At 42.2% G+C, this 22,825-nt stretch overlaps 2 protein-coding genes across 5 annotated transcripts in view; both read left to right on the top strand.

Annotated features, from left to right (window-relative positions):
- The window catches only part of LOC309385153 (caM kinase-like vesicle-associated protein), a 34,737-nt gene extending 26,402 nt beyond the window's left edge, over positions 1 to 8,335 (top strand). For both annotated transcript variants that reach the window (XM_081939276.1, XM_081939277.1), the window contains exons 4-11: positions 349 to 423; positions 1,369 to 1,507; positions 1,703 to 1,823; positions 2,155 to 2,230; positions 3,186 to 3,322; positions 3,713 to 3,791; positions 5,335 to 5,422; positions 6,637 to 8,335. In XM_081939276.1, coding sequence (XP_081795402.1) covers positions 349 to 423; positions 1,369 to 1,507; positions 1,703 to 1,823; positions 2,155 to 2,230; positions 3,186 to 3,322; positions 3,713 to 3,791; positions 5,335 to 5,422; positions 6,637 to 6,843 — 922 coding nt within the window. In that variant the 3' untranslated portion in view covers positions 6,844 to 8,335. The remainder of the gene's footprint in view (positions 1 to 348; positions 424 to 1,368; positions 1,508 to 1,702; positions 1,824 to 2,154; positions 2,231 to 3,185; positions 3,323 to 3,712; positions 3,792 to 5,334; positions 5,423 to 6,636) is intronic.
- A 1,164-nt stretch (positions 8,336 to 9,499) lies between these two features.
- UBA1 (ubiquitin like modifier activating enzyme 1) overlaps positions 9,500 to 22,825 on the top strand; it is a 47,849-nt gene continuing 34,523 nt past the window's right edge. The window contains exon 1 of one of the 3 annotated variants that reach the window (XM_081954453.1): positions 9,500 to 9,671. The gene's annotated coding sequence lies outside the window, so the exon portion shown is untranslated. Of the gene's footprint in view, positions 9,672 to 15,604; positions 15,761 to 18,285; positions 18,371 to 22,825 lie in introns of those variants that run through there. The other 2 variants (XM_081954455.1, XM_081954454.1) reach the window with 2 other exon arrangements.

Below are 22,825 nucleotides of genomic sequence, written 5' to 3'. Positions count from 1 at the left end.
AGCTAATGCTTTTTCTTTTTTTTTAAAAAAAAATGCACCTTTTATTTCCTGACCTGCTGGCATCACAAGAACTGTTTTAAGTTTCTTTGCTGTTTTAAAGGCCAGGCATGAATTATTGAGCTTGCCCTGGGGTGGGTTGAGATTTCTGCTGACTTGGTCTCTGTAGAAATGAACTCTAGGGGGCAAACAACAGAGCCAGGCCGTAGGGAAATAGGCAATGCAAGAAAGATCTCAGCAGGGGAGGAGACGGAGGGAGGATATCACAGGACAGGTAAGTTGATTACAGGCAGAATAGTTATGATTGGGAAGAAGGGAAAAAACTTAGGTCTCTCTGCATTTTTCTTCCAGGGTCAATCACCCCAATATCTTACAACTTATTGACACATTTGAAACGAGGAAGGAATTCTACATTATCCAAGAACTGTAAGTTTGACTGGGAAGTGATGATAGATAGATAGATAGATAGATAGATAGATAGATAGATAGATAGATGATAGATAGATAAGATAGATAGATGATAATGAGATATGCAAAAAGAATACAGAACATTAATATTAATGTATTGAAGATACGTTCTTTTCCACCACAACCCCAGGCTGAAACGCCAGCTTTATTGTATTTATACATTTCCAAGGAAATCAAAATAACATATGCAGCTTTCATATACCCTTATTTTTTTTCCATCACAATAATCCTATTTAATCAGGAGAGACGTTATTGGCCCAAAGAAACCAGAGATTTGACTGCTGGCTGCCTGAAATTTGGCAGTTCGAATCTTACCAGGCTCAAGGGTTCCTTCCATCCTTCAGAGGTGGGTAAAATGAGGACCCAGATTGTTGGGGGCAATAGGCTGACTCTGTAAACCGCTTAGAAAGGGCAGCACTATGAAGCAGTATATACGTTTAGTTGCTATTGCTACCATCACCAAATCATAGTTTTTAATGCAACAGGAAATAATAACTTTAGCACGATGGATAAACTGAACACAAAGAAATGTGGTTTGTGAACATGCTTTATGGTTTATGTAAATGCAGCCAAGTATTTTTTTTTATAGTAGATGATAGTTAAGCAAGCTTTGGCTTAGTGGATGAATAGCCCAGTCCAAGTGTGATTCACCCCGCCTTCAGATTGCTTCTGTTTAGCATTCTGAACAGAGAGACTTTGCATATGTCAAGCTCTACCCTGGCATGGTATGTGCTGTGCCTTTGCCTATTGCTGAAGCATACTATAGCTTTGCTGCAGGAGTCCAGAGGACCAGTAGATGGTAGCAAAGGATGAGCCTTTCCTGTATCTTTTTGTGTGCCAGTGAGTGGCCATCTGGGATCTACTCATTTCCACTTGTCAAGCTGGCTGTGGTATTCCCTACAGGGCTACTGGCGGCGATGTTTTTGACTGGATCCTAGACCAGGGCTACTACACAGAAAAGGATGCCAGCAATGTTGTGCGGCAAGTGCTGGAGGCATTAGCTTATTTACATAATCTACACATTGTTCACCGCAATCTAAAGGTAAAGGAACAGCGCGGAATGCTAACACCGATTTTTTTCAGAGCAACTATCTCCCCCTAGTGGTTTTATGTGGGATAGCTGTGTTTTTAGCATTGGAAGACATGGGCTCATATTTTCATGAATTGGGGGGGGGGTGCCTCCCTGTTGTGAAGGGGAGCGCAAGGAAGAGTGCTAATTTGGAGCTCTTTTTTTAAGCTGGAGAATCTGATGTACTACAACCAGAATAACCGGTCAAAAGTGGTTCTGCGGGATTTTTATCTCTCACGCTTTGAGAATGGTGCCATCACAGACCCATGTGGGACCCCTGAATATTTAGGTACGTACTTGCCTTTGGACAGAGAAGAAATATCTCAGACATGGGATACTTTCTCTCTGCTGCATTGCAATAACTGGGCTGAAAACTAGGAGCCCCGTACAGTTGCAAACTGTCCTGAAAAAAGAACTACACAGGCAAAGGTTCAACAAGTGGAGTTGCTGTCTCCATAAGACAGAAAAGCTCAGCTCTTAAATTTCTGCTTTTTGTGCATCGACAGAGTTCTCCTGGGAAATGCGAAAATAGCAAACGTAGCATCTACCTCTTGCTGCGCGGGATATATCTTGCTCACATTTTCTATAGTTGTCTTTGATCCATTTGTCTGCCCTCCCAGCTCCTGAAGTGGTTGCTCGGCAACGCTATGGACGTCCTGTAGACTGCTGGGCTGTTGGAGTTATCATGTTTATTCTGTGAGTTCCATTAGTGTGTGTGTGTATGTGAGAGGGGGAGAGAGAGGGAGGAAGGGAAAGAGAGAGAAGAGGGGGAGGGGGGAGGAGAGAGAGAGGGAGAGACAGAGGAGGGGGAGGGGGGAGGAGAGGGAGAGAGAGAGAGAGAGAGAGAGAGAGAGAGAGAGAGAGAGAGAGAGAGAGAGAGAACACATGCGCTTGCAGGACAAAATGTACAGAGAAAGGATAGCTCCATCTCTTTGCAGTTGCTTTGCTACGACTATCCGATCTAGGCAAACAGCTGCTAAACAGAAGTGATATGGAAAACATGAATTCTTTGCTGCCATCTAATGATTACCAGGATTTTTGTAGCCTAGATATGCTATGCTAGGTGGATACAATAGCCCTCCTAACTGAGCGCATTTGAATCACATCATTCCGAGGAGTGAGGTGAGAGCGAGCAGGTCCCAGGCTAGAGGGGGCTGTTATGCAAACATTTTTTCAGCCACTTCAGCAACCAAGCAAGCCTCTCCCATTTATACTTTGGAGGGATTGGGAGAAGGATTTCATTCATATCCCTCCCCCTCCTGATATTCATTTTAGAAGGATTAGGGGAAAAGTTCAGTATTTAAATTCCGGAACATAGCCACACAGAAATCTCTGACTTTTTTGCACTGTAATAGGATACCAAGAGTTGTGTTTCAGGCTTCATTCCTGTCTGTAGTAAGATTCTAAACTAGCCAAACTGTGTCTTCTGCCAAATCTAGCTTAGGCCTGAATTAACATTAAGGGGACCGAAGACCTTTGATTTACTGCCAAACTCAGGTGTGAAGCCTAAGAGTCATGTTGGGACAAGTTAATATAAGTTGAACAATCACAAGAACTTGACCAGTGTATTTAACTATATAAGCATAAGCGCTACATAAGAAAACAACTTTGCAATTTTCCTGAATTCTTCTTTCCTCCTTTACCAACACAGATTGTCTGGGAACCCCCCATTCTATGATGACACAGATGATGAAAACAGCAGCAGTCACAACCGCCGAATCTTCCGCAAAATTCTGGCTGGGGAGTATGATTTTGACTCTCCATATTGGGATGATATCTCCGTCTCTGGTAAGCATTATGCAGTCTCATTAGCTTCTCTCCCAAAGACATGGAATTGCTCTTTTGTACCACACCAGGCCAGGAGGAAGTGAGACACCCTTGAATACAATTCTTCCCTGCAAGTTGGAGATGCCTTTTTGAAAAGGAAAATGCTTGCCGATTTAAAAAAAGCAAAAGCACAGTGAGGGAGGTTGCAACCCTGCCTATTTGCTATTCTAGTTTCCTGTCTGAAAACAGAATATTCAAAACTGCAACTCTCCATGCATTAATCTGTTCTACTTTCTTACTATGGTTCCTCTTCATTTCCTGCAATGTGGATCCAAAACCTACTCCTAAGAGTGATCACCTGACTCTCCTAAACGTTGCCTAGCTCCCTATCTTTTTTCTATTTTCTTGCAGCTAAAAAATTGGTGTCGAGACTAATGGAGGTAGATCAGGACCAACGAATCACAGCCCAAGAAGCCTTGGGACATATCTGGTGAGTGGAATTCTTTCAGACAGGAGCAAATGCATCCCTTGCTGTGCCCAGATGTCCATATGCCTGACCTAAAATGGCTTATGTGCAACTCTGCAGCATCACCTACCTGGTTATGTCTCCCACATAATGGTATCAATTCTAACAGGACAAGAATAACTATTTTTAAAGATGTGGCCATTTTACTTCCCAATTCATTCCCTATGTTCTTCTCCCATCTATCCCTCCCAATACTTAGAATCTGCAAGTTGCTATCTCCCAAAATAGTATTGCAGTGGAAAGACTAAATATGTGGTTTGCCATGAAGTCATTGAATGATTTGAGCCTAGTCATTATATCTGCATTATTCTGTTTTGCAGAATTACTGCAATGATAAAAGAAATGGGTGGAGCACAAGCACTGCCCTGAATAACTTGGAGGAGGAACATGTGAAATAAAACTATGTTTTCTACTTTTGTTCCTAATTTGTTGAAACTTACATCTATGTCCATATTGGTCTGTTGTCCCTACAGTTGATAGGCATGCAAAGAAAAGCAGCCAGCTCCTAAGGCTGGCCCTATTTATCATATGGGAAGTGAGCAAATTTTTACTGTATCTTTAATAAAAAGCATTGCAAATTGTTACCATAGAGCAGGAATGTTGCCCGGGGGCCAGATCTGCCCCACAGGGTGCTTAGATCTGACCTGTGAGGCCGCCCGGGAAACAGCAAATAATCGGTCCGCGGGCGGCCCTCCCAAGCTCTGTTTTTGCTGGCAGAGGGTTGAAGGAAGCCGTTGCTCGGGAGCCCATTCTCGCTGGCAGAGCGCTCAGGCTACCACAGGCGCTCCAGACACGAGCAGCGTTGATCTGGCCACGCCGCCCCTAGTCCTCCTGAGGTCAAACACAACCCTGATGCCACCCTTAATGAAATCGAGTTTGACACCTCTGCCGTAGAGTCTGGTATAACTGCTGTTGTGATAGGCACATTTTTTCACATAAACAGGGAGATATTCCTATAAAGCCATTCCTGAATTAACTCGATAAATAGAAAATCAGTACCTCAGTTTTGATGCTAAACCAATTTGTTATGCAAATCCTATCCCTAAATTCTCAGTGTGCACAAAAATGTTAGTTTATCATGTTTTAGTGGTCAATTATTTCTACTATTCTGCTACAAACAATTTATGGTTTGCTCTTAGTTCTTTCCTAATGGCACTAAATAAGATGATTCAGGGATTCCTCTGTATGGATAAATAAAACCTCTGATAAAAGAATCTTGATACAGGAATAGAGAACAAACATTCAGTTTTCTAAGGAGGCTTAGCACATAAGCTAAGATTGCTCTACATAAAATATATTCCATATATTTAGGAACAACTCTGTGCCCATTTAGGATAGATGAGTTACCTAAAATAAAGAGACAATTTGTAAAATTAGATACAGACCTCTTGAACTCTTCTTAGATTTGGAAAACCTGCTTAATTTTTCCCCGTTTGGTTTAGATAATTCGTCACACCTCATAGTGTGTGTGCTAAGCCATAATTCTGCATTCTCTTTTTGTTCTCAGGATATCGGGAAACATTGCTTCCGAAAAGAACCTCAAAGAAGGGGTCTGTGCACAGATTGAGAAAAATTTTGCCAAGGCCAAATGGAGGGTGAGTCATTGGAATAGATCAATTCTATATACCACGGTTTACAAAGTTGACACTGTTAAATTGGAGCAAATCCAGAGAAGGACACGAAACTTCAACAGAGTATATACAAATTAGATAGGAGGAAGACCTTCTACACAGTAACGGCTGTCAATCAGTGGAAGAGGTTATCATAGGGCTGTGATGATGAACTTATGGCATGCGTGACCAGGTGGCACGCAGAGCCCTCTCTGTGGGCATGTGAGCCGTTGCCACGGTTGAACTCCACCGCGCATGTGCGCACGCCTCCTGCCAGCCAGCTGATTTTTGGGTCTCTGCCACACATTGACGGGGGGCGAGGCACATGCGGAGGCACCCACGCATTTGGGGGGATCGTGCAAACATGCAGGGGGGGCCGGGGTGAGCATGTGTGTGTCTGTGCGTGTGGCGCGTGCCCCCGGGGCCCGTTTTTAGTCCCAGGAGGCTGTAGGGAGGCCTACTAGGCCCAAAACGGGGCGTGGGGGGCATGCACAGGGGTGGCAGGCGTGTCGCACGCAGTGTGTTGTGCACGCATCACATTATGGGTGATGGCACATGACGTCAAAAAGGTTAGCCATCACTGCCCTATGGATTGATTTCTCCCCCTTTACTGGAGGTTTTTAAACAGAGCCTGGATAGTTATCTAACAAAGATAGTGAAGGGAATCCTGTAGTTTGCAGGTTGGGTTTGATGACCTTCCAACTCTATTGATATATAACAAAGGGAAATATGGCAAGTAATGAGAAAATAAGGTATTTTAAGAAATAGGTAAGGAAAAAGTGTCTTCAGTGGTGATGAGGCAGAAGGACAGATTCCTCCAGACAGGCTGTTAGGGATGAATTTTGATCTTTCAGCCGGGTCTCAAGTCATGCAAGGCTTATAGGACATGTAATACAATCATGTTTTTCATTCTTCTCTCCTATGAACCTTTAGAATCCAGTGTTTTTAAGGGAATCATTGATGCAACTATATTGCTGCCGTTATAAGGCTACAAAAAGAGGAGAAAAGGAAACCGTGTTCCTGCTTCCCAACATTTTACTTCTTTAGTTACAGCAGTTGCAAGCTGCAGGTGTCTTAAATCTGTACCGGTTCTTCATCCAAGAGCCAGTATCATTTGGTACTTGGATGAAGAACCAAAAAGGGTAGCAGTCCAGATGCTCGTTTCATGCCATTTCTTGATCTTGCTTTTCTTATTGCAGAAAGCCATCCGAGTCACTACATTCATGCAACGTCTCCGGGCCACAGATGTCAGTGGCCGCCTCCCTGTTACTCCTCGTACCTCTATGAGCGTGGCTCACGAGGTCACCATTGAAGCTCCCAGACTGGCTGAACATTTGGAGACTCCATGTTCCCTAGAGGAGCAAGAGAGCAAGACAGAAGTAGTAGCTGCTGAGCAGAGAGAATAACTGCTCTTGCTTCCTGATGTTTTCTCTGCTGGATCAACACACTCTGCTCTTCGAAGGGGAGGGTTCTGTGGGATAGCAGCATGGGGGGAGCTTCACAGTGGTATTATCCATTTCCCTATTCCTGCCTATTGGTCAGGAACTAGCTGGTTTGATGGACAGGTGACTGGACATCAAGACCAATCAACCACATCAAGTTACTTATTGTATATAGGAAATAAAGCCTGAGGATCAGAGGCACCATTAGCTAGGCAATTTTCAGCTGTCATCAAACGCAGTATACACCTCATACCTTTATGGGAGCATAGGCCTGCTTTTGAAGCCTATCCCAGTAGCCAGTACAAGCCATGGCCCTTGTCCTCCAGCTTTATTTGTCCCCATGCAACGAACCCTTATGCCTTGCTGAGTGGCAGTAGGTCTCAGGTCCAAAGACCAAGGTCCCACAATATTTGCACCCCTGCCTCTGTGGTTTCACAGGGGCTTAGAAGACAGCACAGTTTGATTCACAGTTCCTTCCCTCGGGGTGGAAAGCCAAAAAGGAGAAAAAAAAAACCTTCACCTCCTACTTGTAGATACTCTTAGGAACTAAAAACGCCTACACTGCTGGCAAATATGTATCCAAAGAGAATGGAAAAGAGGCAATGCCAAGCAAGAGTCAGAAGAGAGTCCATTCCACAAGTCAGAGAGGTCAATTTTCCAGCTTCCCCCCCCCCACCCCAATTCTACAGTGCCGGTCTCACATGTAATTGTTAGCAACAACGGGGACAGCTTGGAAAGGCAGCAATGATGAATTGTTACTCTGTTAAATCGAATCTCAACCTCAGCTGGACTGTGGAAGGAGGGATTGGAGTAAGTGGGATGCATGTCTAGGCCAGCTGCATGTTTTATGAAGATGTTATTTTAATACAGAAAATCCTAGCTGCCCTCTCCTGGTGCTGTCTTTCTCTCCCCTGGGGCAGCTCTGGGAAAGAAAATAAACAGGGTCTTTCTCTGATTATTGTCTTTTTTAAAAAATGTGCTTCTTGGGGATGAATTTATCATCCAGGTACCTCAAAAATTCCCCAAACAGATTTGGGGAGAGGAGTAAGAATCGATTTTCGATTTCCTGCTTTGAAAAACAAAAGGTTGTGTTGTCAGAACACACTTATTCAGGCTACAGAACCCATTCATTCAGGCTACTTTTAAAGATCTAGCAGTTGCAGTTGTACACATTGCTAAATCTGAGTGTTAGACTTGATTAGTCTGTTCGGCTAGTTCAGTCCATGGTATTTAGCCTAGAAAATGGGTTAAACTAGATTAATTTAGTGACCAAGTTAAAAGTGTTGGGGTATTGCAGGTTAAGTACATTATAGTGTTTAGACCTCTTTCCAACTATGACTTATCAGTTATCCTATGTTAAAGCTATCTTTCAGTTCCCAGTAAAAAACATCTTGAAACAGAAACATGGAGAAACCTCAGAATAATCAGAGGTTTTTGACTGTTCCATTCTAAAACAAATGAAGATCACATTATATATATATATATATATATATATATATATATATATATATATATATATATATATATATATATATATATATATATATATATATATATATATATATATATATATATATATATATATATATATATATATATATATGGAATTTTGCAAAATATACATATTATAGACTTTTTTAAAACAGTGAATCCTTTTGAATTCAAATGGAACATGAAATACTGTTACCTATCAATCAAGATGACCCACCTTGAGATAGCTCAGTTCTCACCAGAACCAGCAACTTTCTTACCCAGGACAGTATATCTGACAGTTACTCATCTTTCATACATCTCTAAATCAAAGCAAAACATGTGTCAGAATAGTTTGGATACTTTGTTCGGAAGCATTTCCTGGTTCCTAAATAGCAGAGATCAAGCTATTGTGTGTGCTTTGGAATAAATCTACATTAAAAAGCAGAACCTTGACATTACATACAAGTTTCTAGTCATTTTTGGTTCCGATTAAGCTATATTTTCCCTGCCCCCTCATAAGCCTCCGTGTGAAACGTGAATTTACCTGAAGAAAACACGTGGACCAAATAAGGCCACTCCTTCAACACTAAAGTGATGATCCCAAGTGGCTATATTTATTCAAAGGATAAAGAAACCATTCTGTAGGGGTTCAGAAGCATCCTCTATCTTCCAAAGGCCCTCAAAGGAGGATATTTTCCCATCATTATCTGATTCAAATGAACCTGCCAAATTCTCCCATCAATCCTCCTCTTATCTTCCTCTGTCAAACGCTCCTTCACTTTAACGCTTCTCAGGTAGATGTCTATTTCTGTATTTGATCTCATTCGGCTCTCCTGCTGGTTTCATCCCGCTAATGATCCGCCGCCGCTTCAATCCTTTTGAACGACGACCATTCGTCTAATCTACCCCCCAATTCACGCGACCGCAGCAGCCACGTGCTCGCTTACCCATCCAGCCTATTATAAACTACATTGCCCAAGCAGCCTTGCGCTCGCTGAGCGCCACCATTCCGAACGTGGTGGGGGAGAATCGCTGCTTCGATCCCTCTTCTTTCAATCCAGCAATTCTTTTCCAAAAGAGGATCTCCACGGGAAAAATAGCATTTCGCTAGAACACTGGACAGGACAGGAATTACTTATATGGCTGACAAGATAGCGGATGGCACCGCTCAGGGAGGACTGGGGTACCTTTCTCCCCTCTACCCCTGAATCGGCTAGGCCGACTCCTTCTTCATAGCAGGCGGCGACGAGGGCCTGCAGGCATCTGTAGCGGCGGGAGCAGAAGCCGGAGTTGGAACTCAGGCGGTCCACAGTGGGGGGGTAAGATCTAAACCGGGGGAGGCATGAAGAAGGGGGGCGGGGAAGGGGGCGAGAAGCCAAAGCGAGGGCCAGCCTTCTCCTCTGGGGCGCGGGGGCACCGGTTAAGCAGCGATGGTGATAAAATGAGGGGCGGAAAGGGTGAGAGTGGAGAAGGAACGTGGGGGGCGGAGGCGGCGCGTTGAAGCACAAGGTCATTTTGCTGATGGGGGGGGGGGCATCAAGGTCCCTGTATGGCCGGGGAAGAAAAGTTCACAGCCTGTCATGCTGTTTGCAGGGTTTCTGTATGTGTGTGTGTGTGTATATATGATATATATATATTTCTTACGGTGGGATCGAGCAATATGGATGGGTTTACCCTAAGCATTCCTCCCCCCCCAGCTCGGCCATCCTGTGCTCCGTTAATGCTGAGTTTGGGTACTGTTGGTGGATAGATAATAGACAGATGCATATACAGTACGTGCATATACAGTACGTGCATACAATAACGAGAAGGTGTAGTCACTCCCCTTTATCCAGCTCGGGACAATCCACAACGTTTCATGTTCTTTATATGAGCCGCATCAGTAGTCAGGGGGCACCTCGCAATCTCCTAAGCAAAAAAAAAAGGGGGGGGATATCTCTCAAAACTCCCCAGAGACAACCTAAGTTTGGACGTGGAGGAAAAAAACGGCCTCAGCAAAACAACCTGCCTTGGCTCTCTCTAGCGATCAGTAGGATCCCTTTCTTTATTCAGCCTTGCATTCCTGGCACATTGGCCTGTGAAGAGAATGCCGGCTTAAAAAGGATTGCTTAATCTGTGCTACCATAGATATTTTCACTTCCAACCTTTTTCTGAGTTGTGCTCATGGAGCAAAACAAAACAACAACAACCCTGCCTCAGTGCTGCTATGAAGCCTCTAACAGCATCTTGGATCTCAGGGGCTCTTTCTTTGTGTATTTGGAGGAGACAAAGGGTTGTGATCAGTTCTGTTGCAAGGCTTGTCAGGAAGGGAATGTGAATTTAAATGAGGCGGACTAACTGGGCTGCAGAAATTTGGACAACCAGTAGATGACAGAAAAGAATTAGGGTTACTGCCATCTAGTAGTTGGGTGGAGGTTTGCAGCGGAAAATTTCTTTATCAATAACTAATGATAACTAGAGTAATTTTTTGGCAAGATTAAACCAGACACCAACAAAAAGATCTACTTTTAGGCAATTTAGGTGACTTGCAATAGATTTGCAAGTACCTAATTTTTAATTATAATGCCTCACTTTACATTATGCTGATGAAATAGTGAAAGTCTGGACACACTTGGAACAGATTTTTTGTGCAGGACTGTAAGTTCTATTCAATTATTCATGACCCAGACTCCAGTTGGTGCATCTCCAGAGTTTTAATAAGAAAACAAAATAGATCCCATGAACCTTGTTTAACTCGGTCAGTCTTGTTTAATTCTGGGAGTAAGAATATCTTTCTGATGTGTACCACAGGAGAGTTGGATCAATATAAAATTTACCTGATATTTTTCTCTTTTAATTAGACTACCTAGGCTGCCAGTTGGAGTTCTGTATATGGAAAATAATTTTAGGCAGCCATATGACTACTAAGATTAAGCATCTATACTTCTGAATACAAGCTCCAAACAAAAATTTCTATCAAAACGTAGCTTGCAATTCTTTCTCAAATACATCTTTCACTGTGGCAGTCATTGAAGCAAATTTGTTGATGCTAAACAGTTATTTTAAAAAGCCTATAAATATCCTATTCTCTGCATATATACAAAGGAAGTTATATAGATATCTGTGCTCAGTACTTGATATATGTTGATTTATTGAATCAACTCATGAAAAATAATGAAGGCAAGTGATTTAGTTCCTCCATTTTCAAACATACCTTAGACTGCTGAAACACTGACTGACCTTGTACAAATTTTCTGGAATTAGGAATTGGGCTGTTAGATGATCAAAAATGGCTTTCACAGTCACAGCTTTTATTTTAGACATTGCTGTCCGTTCCCACCTGTGGGAGAAAAAGAGTTTGATTGCCTGCTGGTTTCTGACTTGTATAAGACTCTTTTTTAAGAGGGAAAATCTGATATTAAGAGCCTCTGAGTCTTTTGCTAGGGAATGGTGTGAAGTCACATTAGTACAATAGGCTTAAACACAAGGCTGCACAGTGAATGCGACACTGCTTGTCGCTTTGCCTGGCATGCTGTCCTTGACTCATATCTGTAATAGGTTGGCATGGTTTCTAAACAATGAATTTGGTTGGCTTATAGCTAAGCATATCTTCTGAACTCAAGATACATGTGTTATTGTGTATGCAACAGTATAAATGATACTGTTAACAGTAGTCCAAAATACTTTGCAGACACAATCTCAGAGTTTGCAAAAGCCCTGTTAACAAAGAAAGCATCTGAGGTCTCATTTAAATTTCAAAAAATAAATCTTGATTTTATCAACTAAACTTTATAGTTGATTAATAAAGTCTTCAAGCTTTGTCAGAATATAGTGATTCTTTAATACTTTAAGGCTAAACTTAACAGAATTATGGAGTAAATCTGTATTGTTCAGGAAAACAAGACTGTTATTGTCTTTCTGTGAAGTAATAAATTGGTTTGAATAAGTAACCCAAAATGTAGAATTAATTCAGTCATTTTTATGTATTTTGCCTATTTCTTATAACTGATCCATTTGACCTTGTTAACATGGAGCAGAATAATTTAGTTAATAGTGGCCACTTATTAATAAGCTGTTAAAATACTTTGGAATTCAAGTTGTGCTTTAAGTCAGAAGTGATCCTGAATGCTTCTCCATAAGTTGTTACCAAAGTTGTATTTTTAATGTGATCCATAAAGAAAATTATTAAATAGTGGGTAGAAATAATCTTTTCTGCACCTGATTTAAAGGTAAAGGTTCCCCTCGCACATATGTGCTAGTTGTTCCTGACTCTATGGGGCGGTGCTCATCTCCTTTTCAAAGCCAAAGAACCACGCTGTCCGAAGACATCTCCATGGTCATGTGGCCAGCATGACTAAATGCCGAAGATGCACTGTTATCTTCCCACCAAAGGTGGTCCCTATTTTTCTACTTGCATTTTTACATGCTTTAAAACTGCTAGGTTGGCAGAAGCTGGGACAAGCAACGGGAACGTACTCCCACACGGTGCTAGGGATTCGAATTGCCAACCTTTCTGATTGACAAGCTCAGTGTCTTAGCCACTGAGCCACCGTGTCCTGATTACTCTATAGTTATTTTAAATAAAAGTCAGTTTAAGTCAAATTTAGTTTTTGACCAAGCTCCATCAATTTTTGGAGGGTAGTCTCTGCCATGTAACCTCAAGAGGTGGAAGAAGACTTACACTATACTTTGTACTTATAAAGACATATAAAAGATATATGTCCTTTTTAGGATAGAGGTTGATGGCTGTCAATGGCCATGTTGACTAAGGTCCCCATGGGAATGTCAATGGGTCCTTCAGTAGCCAAACCTTGACATTTAAAGTGGAAACATGCAGTCTAGCAAAACAAAACCTGAGTGATAAGCAGACATATTGGAGCTCTTCACTGCTTGTTCACTTCTTGAAATGCTTTTTTATAAAAACTAGATGTTATTTGAGCCCTCGTTTGCAGTGAATTTTATGGCTCATTGTGTTATGCTAGTTCAGGAAAGATAGCTGCTTCATAGTCAAAGATCTGTTACCGTGTATCACAAAAAAATTGTGTACTGTTCCTATATAGACGGATAACTTAGTGTAACTCCTTAATTCTGGCTCTGTCGACATCCTGGCCCTGCTGCCTAGGGGGATAAAGTAAGCGCTTATCGTTTTCATCAAGGCCAATAGAGTTGGGGTCATTTGTATTTATGTGGGGAGAGTTTTCCAAGAGACAGGTATCTTGTCAGAGAAGATAAGGCATGTTTCTAAGGCCCCACCAGGTAATGCAGTTTCACCATGACGACCTGGATACCCATTCTACCAGATTAAGATGGGGCAGATAGAAACTATGAAGGATATCTGGTCCCACAAATTACCTGGCCTCATAGTCATTTGGCGAGTCAATGCTAACAACCACTGGGACTCAATGCAGCTCATACAGTAGCAGTAGCTATGTGGATGTACTGTATATTACTGTCCGTTCCACTGGATTCTGGACCAGTTGAAGTTTTTGTATACTCTTCAAAGGAGTTCCGATGTAGAGCACATTGCAATTGTGGGGGAATAATAGGAGATCCAACAATAGGAGGTTAGTAAAATATGAATCACTGAAAATAGTCCCTGTTTGAGCAGGAGCTATGAGCCTAGGAACCCCCAGATAGTCCACCAACTTTAATGGGGAGTATAGCCAAAGTTAAAGAGGGTAAATCACTAGATATGGTGGGATGTAAACCCCCAGCCACTCATTCTATCAGGCTTGAGCCAATTCTGATTCTTCCCCATCTAGACCTGTGCAGTTTGCAAGCACTGAGAAACACTCCACTACCTAGGGCAGAGATGTACAACTGTGTATCAATATCATAGGGATGATACTTGAGCCAATGCCAATGGCTGACCTCACTCAGAAGTTTCATGTCAATGTTAAATAGGAGCAGGGAAAGAATTTGGTCTTATGGTTAAGGCACCAAACTTGAAACTAGGAGACTGAGTTCTAGTCCCAATTTAGGCATGAAAACTGGTTGGGTGACTTTGGGCCAGTAACTCTCTTTCAGCATTATTGTTGTAGGGATAATAGGAGGAGGAAGGAGCATTAAGTATGTTCACTGTCTTGAGTAATGAATAGAATAATAAAGGTCCGATAAAAATAAATAAATAGACCTAAGCCTACTCCCGGCAAAGGGCAGGTCTATGGCTAAACCTTTTCCCCAAATCATCACCGTTGGAGCTAGTTCTGGAAGAAGAAGAAGAATTGCTGAAAAACTGTGCCATAATCAAAGCCTTTAAGGCAGGATGCTCAATCTTTTGGTTTTAATATATCTTTAAAAAAAAAAAGTTTGGGATTACAAAATGGATGGGGCTAGCTGAGCTGGGTTTTGCAATAGGATTTGTGGGTTTTCCCCCTTGATTTTTATAGTCTACTATCCATTTAGTATATGGCATCTACAGAGGTCATGCAATCACTGATATAAAAATTTAGTTTAAAGAAAGCATCAGCTTTATTTAGATTTTAGGACAGATGTTATATATTCGATATCTAACCATTTAACTGCTTCTGATGTGGCTGCGTGAGATCATCCCAAGTGCCTTGAAATTTCCTGAGGAGGCATTCTTGAACTATATGTGTTACTGTTTGTTCTGCTGCACCACAGTCACATGGCGAGCTCTCAGCCATTCCCCACTTGAAGAGCTTTGCTATAGTTGTAGCATGGCCTGTCCTGTGGATTCTCCCTTCAGTCAAAAAATACTCCCAATTCATGAGAGTCATAATCATAATGTATGAAACGTAATATACCTTGCGAGTACATTACTTGTTAGAGCCGCACCACAGAAAATTTATATGAATACCGAAGAACAGACGTCCCGTATCTGGGGGAAGAAATACAATGCTCCATTAACAACGAGCATAAAGAAAGATGGATAGAAATAACTGAAAACGTAGACTTCACCCATAGTAGCCAGAAAGTCCCTATTACGATTTTACAGCTGTGATGTTTTTATATCATAGTAGTATTCATATATTTTCCAATTCAAAATAGGGACTTTTCAGGGCCAATAAAAAAGGAGCTAGGTGGTTGCCACTTGGCCTCCCCAGGCTTAAAATGCCAACAGATTCTTGTTTTCCTCACAGTGCAATCATTTTATTCCTATTTAAATAGCCACATTGTTCAAATAGATGGGCAAAGCAGAGAAATGTCAGTAGTCCAGAATAGATATATTTTATGTATTATATGCACACGTCAGCATTTATACAAAAGGTGATAAAACTTTTTTTATTTCATAGTTGGTTGGGCTGTGAAGGGCTGTGATTGGTGAGGTCTGGGTTCAACTTCCCATTTGGTCGTGAAACTGACTGATTGACAATAAGCCAGCCACCAACTCTTGGCTTATTCCCTCTTCAATTGATGACTGCAGATAGTTCAGACTACCTCACAGAATAGTGCTTCTGAACTAAAGGTGGGTTATAAATGTAGGAAATAAAAACAACATTTTCCATGCTTTATAATTCAGGTTCTTTACACAGGAATAGATTATATATATTTATCACCATACCAACTCCTGAAAATGTTTGCCCAGATTAAAAGGACACTAGGCAGGCACGGCACAGTGCTGATTATGGAGCAGAAGAGAACAATTAGTGTTTTTGCCCTGGCACGACTGAAATAGGTAGGAACAATTGTATACATTTGTATACAATTATTCAGTGTGATGGTGAGTAGAATTTCCATGCTCAGTGGTCAAATACCTTAAATAACTAGCAAGGGCAGATTATAGAGGAGAATTGACTGGTTTATGTTGTGAATGTGAGCTCTCTGATGCACTTGACTAGACAGTATGGAAGTAGAATATTAGGAATGGAGAATCTTTTGTCTAATCCAGTGAATTCTTGTTTCATTCCTAAATAGCTTTATACATGGACAAGATATTCTCTGCTCAGAAAGCCAAATGTGCAGACACGACAGTGCTATTTATACAGGAAGGGGGCCAATGTTGTTCAAATTTCCTTTATGAGAGTTGCAGAGCGCGCACTGCAAGTGCCCTTGGAGAACCATCTGCAGGCTCCAGCGTGTCGGAAGCTGCTGGCAGTTTGTGAGGGTTTGCTGGAGGAAGGCTGGGTCTAGAGTGAACAGGGGGCCCGTGGGTAGGCTCTGCAGATGCTTGGCTTGCTTCCACCCCTGTCTGAAATCCTCAGCCCAGTTTTCCAGGAGTGCTTCCAACATAAGTTGCAGAGTGGGCACTGCGTCTCTGGGAAGCCTGCATCTTTCTGCTTCCTTCAATTCTGCTTCCACCCCCAAAGAGCCTCCACCTTCGCCTGGGAACTGCCATCGGCTCTTCTGCCTCACCCAGCGATGGAGAGCACCACACCATCCCACTGCCTCCTCCCCAACCAGGCCTGGCAAGCTCCTTTTGGCAGACAAGGCTCCACTACCCTGTTACACATGGCACAGGGCCTGGATTCTGGCAAAGGGAAGAAGATGGCACAAGGTCAGCTGCAGGCAGCAGGGGTGGCAGGGGTAGGCAGTGGAGTGCTGAGCAGCCAAAGGGCAAAATGGGGGTGCAGATAGGTGGGCTGGAGTTGAAGCAAAGGCAAGCACAGCAGAGGGAAAGTGTGAGGTCCTTACATAATGAAGATACTCTCCTGGCCTAACAGCTGTAACTGGAACTATTGGAACTGTGATCACATGATGTTTTGCCTAACGATTGAATTGCTCGGCAATGGAAATTTTGATCATAAGTTGCGTAAACCTGTATTTACTGATTCTTCTTGCAGTCCGAGGTATTTTCTTTTTTTCCCAGACACTTCGTTAAAGATTACAAGTACAAAGATAAAAAACTGATATAAACTGATATGAAACGTGTAGAAAAGAGAAAGAAAAGTGAAAAGAGATAGACATAAAATGAAAAAAAGAAGATATGTAATAGGTTACTTCCCCCTCTCTCCAAACAGTTTGGATAAATTAACACCTCTAGTACTTCAATGTATACCCATATCTCATGCCTGAGTAATCAAACTGCAAAAACATATCATTCAATCCTAGTCTTGTCTCCTTTCAGGCATAGCTTGAGTAATTCCTCTTTGTCTCTTTCTAGAAAGAGTTTCCGTGATTGCAGACATTCCTTTTGTAAATCCAAGATAGGAAGACTTTCCAAGTCACTCTTCTGATTTATTATTTGTATGTCCTTTTAAATTATTAATTTAAATTATTAAGACAATAAGTTGGTGTCATGTGTAAATCATTTTTGGCAACTGTTTTCCATATCCCTCTTAAAACCTATTTTCAGATCCATATAATCATTTTCAGATCACTCTGGTAATTCAGAATTTTTTAAAACTCCAAACCCACATTCAAATCAATATGGGTTTTATCCAATAAAATCTGTTATTCTTGTATATCCTCTGCTAGAGTAGCAAACAATTTTGTAAGTAACATCTGAGTATAGGTAGTCTTCGACTTATGACCACAACTTTGCCCAAAATTTCTGTTAAGTGAGACATTTGTTAAGAGAGTTTTGACCCATTTATTTCTTGCTACAGTTAAGTGAATCACAGTTAGTAACCTGGTTGATAAGTGAATCAGGCTTCTTTCAAGGCTATCTAGCCCTTTAACTTTCCAACATCCACATTGTAGTCCCAATTTTTTCTCTTTTTCAATCCTTAGATATACATGGAATGTCTTTCAAACCAAGGTTAAAGGAGGTTTTCCCAGTGATGTGCTACAGCTTGTCCTTTAAAAGGTTCTTAAGAAATAGTAATGAGCAATTTTTGCTTAGTCATAAGTAATTTGAGAGGAAGCAAATCTAGTGATTCTTTGAAAGGCACACGAACCATTGACTTAGGCAAAATGAATATTCCCTGGCCCCCAGACCTCTCAAACTTGCTGGAGAATGCTGTTTTAGGATCTCTTTGAAGGGAGATCCTGTATGGATCCAAACACAGGCGATCCTTGTCTTCTCTTTAATCCAGAGAGAAATTCTGGGGAGCTGATCCTTCCTGCAGCTCCTATTTGATCACTGTTTCATCACTGGCTTAGTCTGCCATTGCCGCCGGAGAAGTCACAGTTCAAGGTATTTTCAACCATCCTTTTTCCCCTCACAATTTGCAGGTGTTGATTTTCCTTTGTTCAGCCTTTTTGGTAATCTATTTTTCACATCTGTTTGCTACAACTGGGAAACTATGGCTTAGATATACCGTATTTTTTGCCCTATAAGACGCTCCGGAATATAAGACGCACCCAATTTTAAAGGAGGAAAATCTAGAAAAAAAAGATTCTGAACCAAATACTGTAGTAAAATATTTTATATCAATTGTATAAAGTTAACAGCAGTTTAAGAACAATTTTATGTCAACCATGTAACATATTAAGAACTATCTTTACTCTCATTAACAGTCAGTAAAGTCAGTAAACAGTGAAAGTAACAAAAATAAGGCTGTAATGTTTTTATTCGAACCCCAAGAATTCCTCTTCTTCGCTGCTTTACCTGCCGCTTCTCGGGCGGTTCCAGGAGGCAGAGATCGTAGTAATAGCATTTTGGATGGCAGCGCACCAATCTCAGGAGCCAAAGCCTTTGAATCAAGTTTGATTGTGTCCCATCTAGCGTTCTCCACCCCCAACCCCAAATCTCTCCGGATCTGCTTATTGCTATTGCTGCTATTGCGCCCAGCTACTGTATCTCTTTGCTGCATGACAGATCCAGGCGGATTGGGAGTGGGTGGGTGGAGAACGCTAGATTGGGAAGTTAAAAACCTAGAATGGGACACAATCAAACTTGGTTCTAGGTTTTTAACTTCCCAATCTAGCGTTCTCCACCCACCCACCCCCAATGCAAAATCATGAACAAGATATTAGTAGTATTTGAAATAAGTGCAGTTATTGGGCGGTTTGATCATTCTTTAGTACAGGTAGTCCTGAGGTTATGACCACAATTGAGCCCAAAAATTCTGTTGCTAGGTGAGGCATTTGTTAAGTGAGTTTTGCCCCATTTCATGACCTTTCTTGCTACAGTTAAGTGAATTACTGCAGATGCTAAGTTAGTAACATGGTTGTTAAGTGAATCTGGCCTTCCTATTGATTTTGCTTGTCAGAAAGTCACAAGACGTGATCACAAAATCCCCGGACATTGCAACAGTGACAAATGCGAGTCAGTTGCCAAGACTCTAAATTTTGATCACATGTTCATGGGGACAGAAGTGGGTTGCTCCCAGTTCAGCCCGTATCAGGTGAACTGATGGTAGTGGCGGCGGGAAGTGTCACGCCCACCCGCGCAGAAGTGTCACGCCCACCCGAACCGGTAGTAGAAAAATTGACAACCCACCTCTGCATGGGGATGCTGCAATGATTGTAAGTAAGAAAAATGGTCACTTTTTTAGTGCCATGGTAATTTTGAACAGGCACTAAATTAACTGTTGTAAATTGGAGACTACCTGTACTATTCTATGTTGTTGTTTTTGCTTTTCGAATATAAATTGATATTTTCCAGTCCTTTGGCTACTGTTCTGTTTTCCATATCTGTTACAGACTACCAGTAGTGCTTAACTGTGTCATCTCGTACACTTGTAGTTTTTCGGGTACTTCATCCATTTCTGCAGCTTTGTCATCAGCAAAATTTTCTAGAATTCATTTTAAGATGATCTCCAAGGTGCCTTTGTTCTAACTTTACTTTCTAGCAAGTAGGCCTTTGTAGATATCAATTTGAGAATTATTTTGATGTAGTTCTTTCATGTAGCCATATCACCTCTTCTTTATATCATTTTTCTCTGCCGCCTTTGCCTGTTAGAGTGCAGGTCTTTAAATAAGTGGTTCTCTTGATTTCTATTTTTAAAAATCTATTATCCTTCTCATAGAATTGCGTAGTGTCTTTAGATATAATTGATTGTCTCCTTTTTGCTGGAACTCAGCATGCATATTTTTGTATGCAGTTTTTTTTTTTCTTTTTGCTAGTCTTTAGTTATTTTCAGTATGTCAATGGATACTCATTTCATTTTTTTTATGGTTCTCATTTTGGGATATTTTTCTTTGCCTCATCCTTAATAATGTCATAAATCTGTGAAACAATTTGCCTCCAGAAGTTGTGATTGCTCTAATACTGAAAGCTTTTAAGAAGAGATTGGACAATCATTTGCCTGAAATGGTATAAGATTTCTTGCCTGAGCGGGGTGGGGGTGGGTGGGGGGTGTTGGACTAGAAGATCTCCAGGTGTAAGGGTTCCGAGTAACATCACCAATGAAAGAAGACTCTGAGGCTAGAGTTTCCTCAAAGTTCCATTTTATTAGAGATGTCATATTGGCACATCTGGGAAAACCCAACTCTGAAAGTTTCCAGGTTTTCCCCGCCCAAACGAAATTTCTAGTCCATGCCCAGCACCCACATGTCCATCACATGGTCCAATCAAGCACTGTCACAGCTGGAGATGCCCCCCCCCCCAGTCACTCCCCTCCAGGTGCAGGGCAAGATGTCCTTGACTCACAGAGAAATGTTATTTTGACTATATCCACCCCACTCCATATAATCCCCCCTCCCATTTTCCCACAGCAATAAATGTGGCAAGCCTGAAGGCCTAATGCAAAAAATGGCTTCCAGGCCTGACACCAGAATCCTTTCAACTAATCTAGTGTAGTCTAGTCCAATCCAGTTCAGAGTTCTCTAGGCCCTATATTTATCAGATCTAATCAGCTAAATCTCTTCAGTACCTCCAATGTATATTCAGGTGGCATGTCACTTCCTGTTGCTCTGATGATTGTATTTGTTTTCTTTAGGTTAAATTGTAATTTTGCAAGCGGTTTGTGAGCTGAATATAATTTTTACATCTTTGCTACAGATAGTGTAGCAAAGATTTGCTTTTGAGGTTATCTGGTGATAATACAGAATAATTATTGAGTTTACTGAAAGAAATATTTGTTATATATATTAAATCCCCTTGTCAGAATGATAGCCTGTCTCCTATTTAATTTTGTACATAGAGCCCAAATTAATTATTCCAGATGCCATTTTACTTCCAATGTCAGCATTCCAATCTCTTCTAATTAATATGAGGGTTTTTTGTTTTTATTTTCTTTTGTGTTACATTGACAAGGAGTTGCAAGTTGCCATTGAAATATTCAACTTCTCCTGTGCGCTGCTTGGAGAGCCCAAGGCTGGGTTAATTCTGTCTGACTGCCCAGGACCGAATTGAAGATCTTTAGCCACTCCTCCTGTGCTGGCACCTCAGTTTTTTCAATTCAGTCTAAGCCCAGTGGACGTGTTACAACGTGATTCCTATAAAAACATTGATTGGACTCTCCAAACTAGCCTTCATTCTGATTATTTTCCAATTACAGGTCGGTGAGCGTTTTAAAGAGTTTTTTCCCTTCGGTTGCATCGATCTGCGAGCCAACGTGTCCTGGGCTTCACTTGGGCACCCGCAGCTGTTGGGCGGCAAGGGGCAACGCGGGAGGGTCGGAGCGCCAGCGCTTCCCTTGATTACTGGTTTTCTGGGCGCAGCGGCAGTGGTTAAGGACCCGGTTGCTTGCGTTCTCGCCCATCGATTTGGAAGTGGTTTTCAGAAGCCTTCCAACCTGTTTCCTAGTTGCGGTGGCCATTTTCCAGCTAAATTGAAGGCAGTGACCATTTTAAATTGAGAGTTTCCCATCTTTTCAAAGCGGCAGCCATTTTGTGGCTGTTAAATGCATCGCATCGGACACAGCCAGAGTCAGCTTGCCGCTTCTCTATCTCGCTGCCACCTGACTATTCCTGCCTTCAGCAGAGAGCTGCGGGGGTCTCTCTATCCGGTGGGTTTCCTTCCACACTATCAGTGAGGCTTGATCCTGAGAGCGCCTGTAGTAGTTTTTGACTATTCCCGGCCATACTCCTGTTTTGCCACCTGGGGAGCGCTGGGAGCAGTTGGGCTTGTGCCTCGTGACTTGGCCTACCACCATCGCTCTCTGTCTCCTCGCTCCTTCCTCAGGACCTTCCATAGCCCTTGTGGTGAGTGTAGCGCATCTGCCAGGACAAGGACACTACATAGCTCCTACCATGGCAGAGAGAACCCCCGATGAGGCAGACCATCCAGTTCCCTCAACCAGTAGGGGGGTTGTTAGACAGGCTAGCAAGGCGACCTCAAAGGCCCGTAGTAAGTACCATCAGGCTGGGGGGGAAGAAGCAGGCCAGTTCTCAGGACAAGAGGGCTCTTAGGCGCCAGAAGGCACTCTAAAAGCAGTTTGAGAAGGCTCAATGCACAGCTACATCAACTGCAGAGCCTCCCATAAGGGATCCATCCCAGGAGCCGCCCCCTGTTGCCATTGAGCAGTCCATAGCAGACAGTGAGGATGAGGACCAGCAATTTTCCTCTGATGTTTCCATAGCATCTGCCGGGTCTCCCAGGCCTTCAATGGCAGACAATGCTGACCTATTCCAATGCTCGCTGGAGGCTGAGGAGGATCTTCCTCCAGCCTTGCCCCTGGCCCCTCAGCTTCCCTTGCCCCAGGCCGCAAAACGGGCCCGCCTGGTAGAGGATCAGGGTCTGGCCTTATCTGCAGAAATGCAG

This window comes from Natrix helvetica, assembly GCF_964273705.1.
Source record: "Natrix helvetica genome assembly, chromosome: 1".
Classification (NCBI taxonomy): domain Eukaryota; kingdom Metazoa; phylum Chordata; class Lepidosauria; order Squamata; family Natricidae; genus Natrix; species Natrix helvetica.
This window is presented reverse-complemented; position numbering and strand designations above follow the sequence as displayed.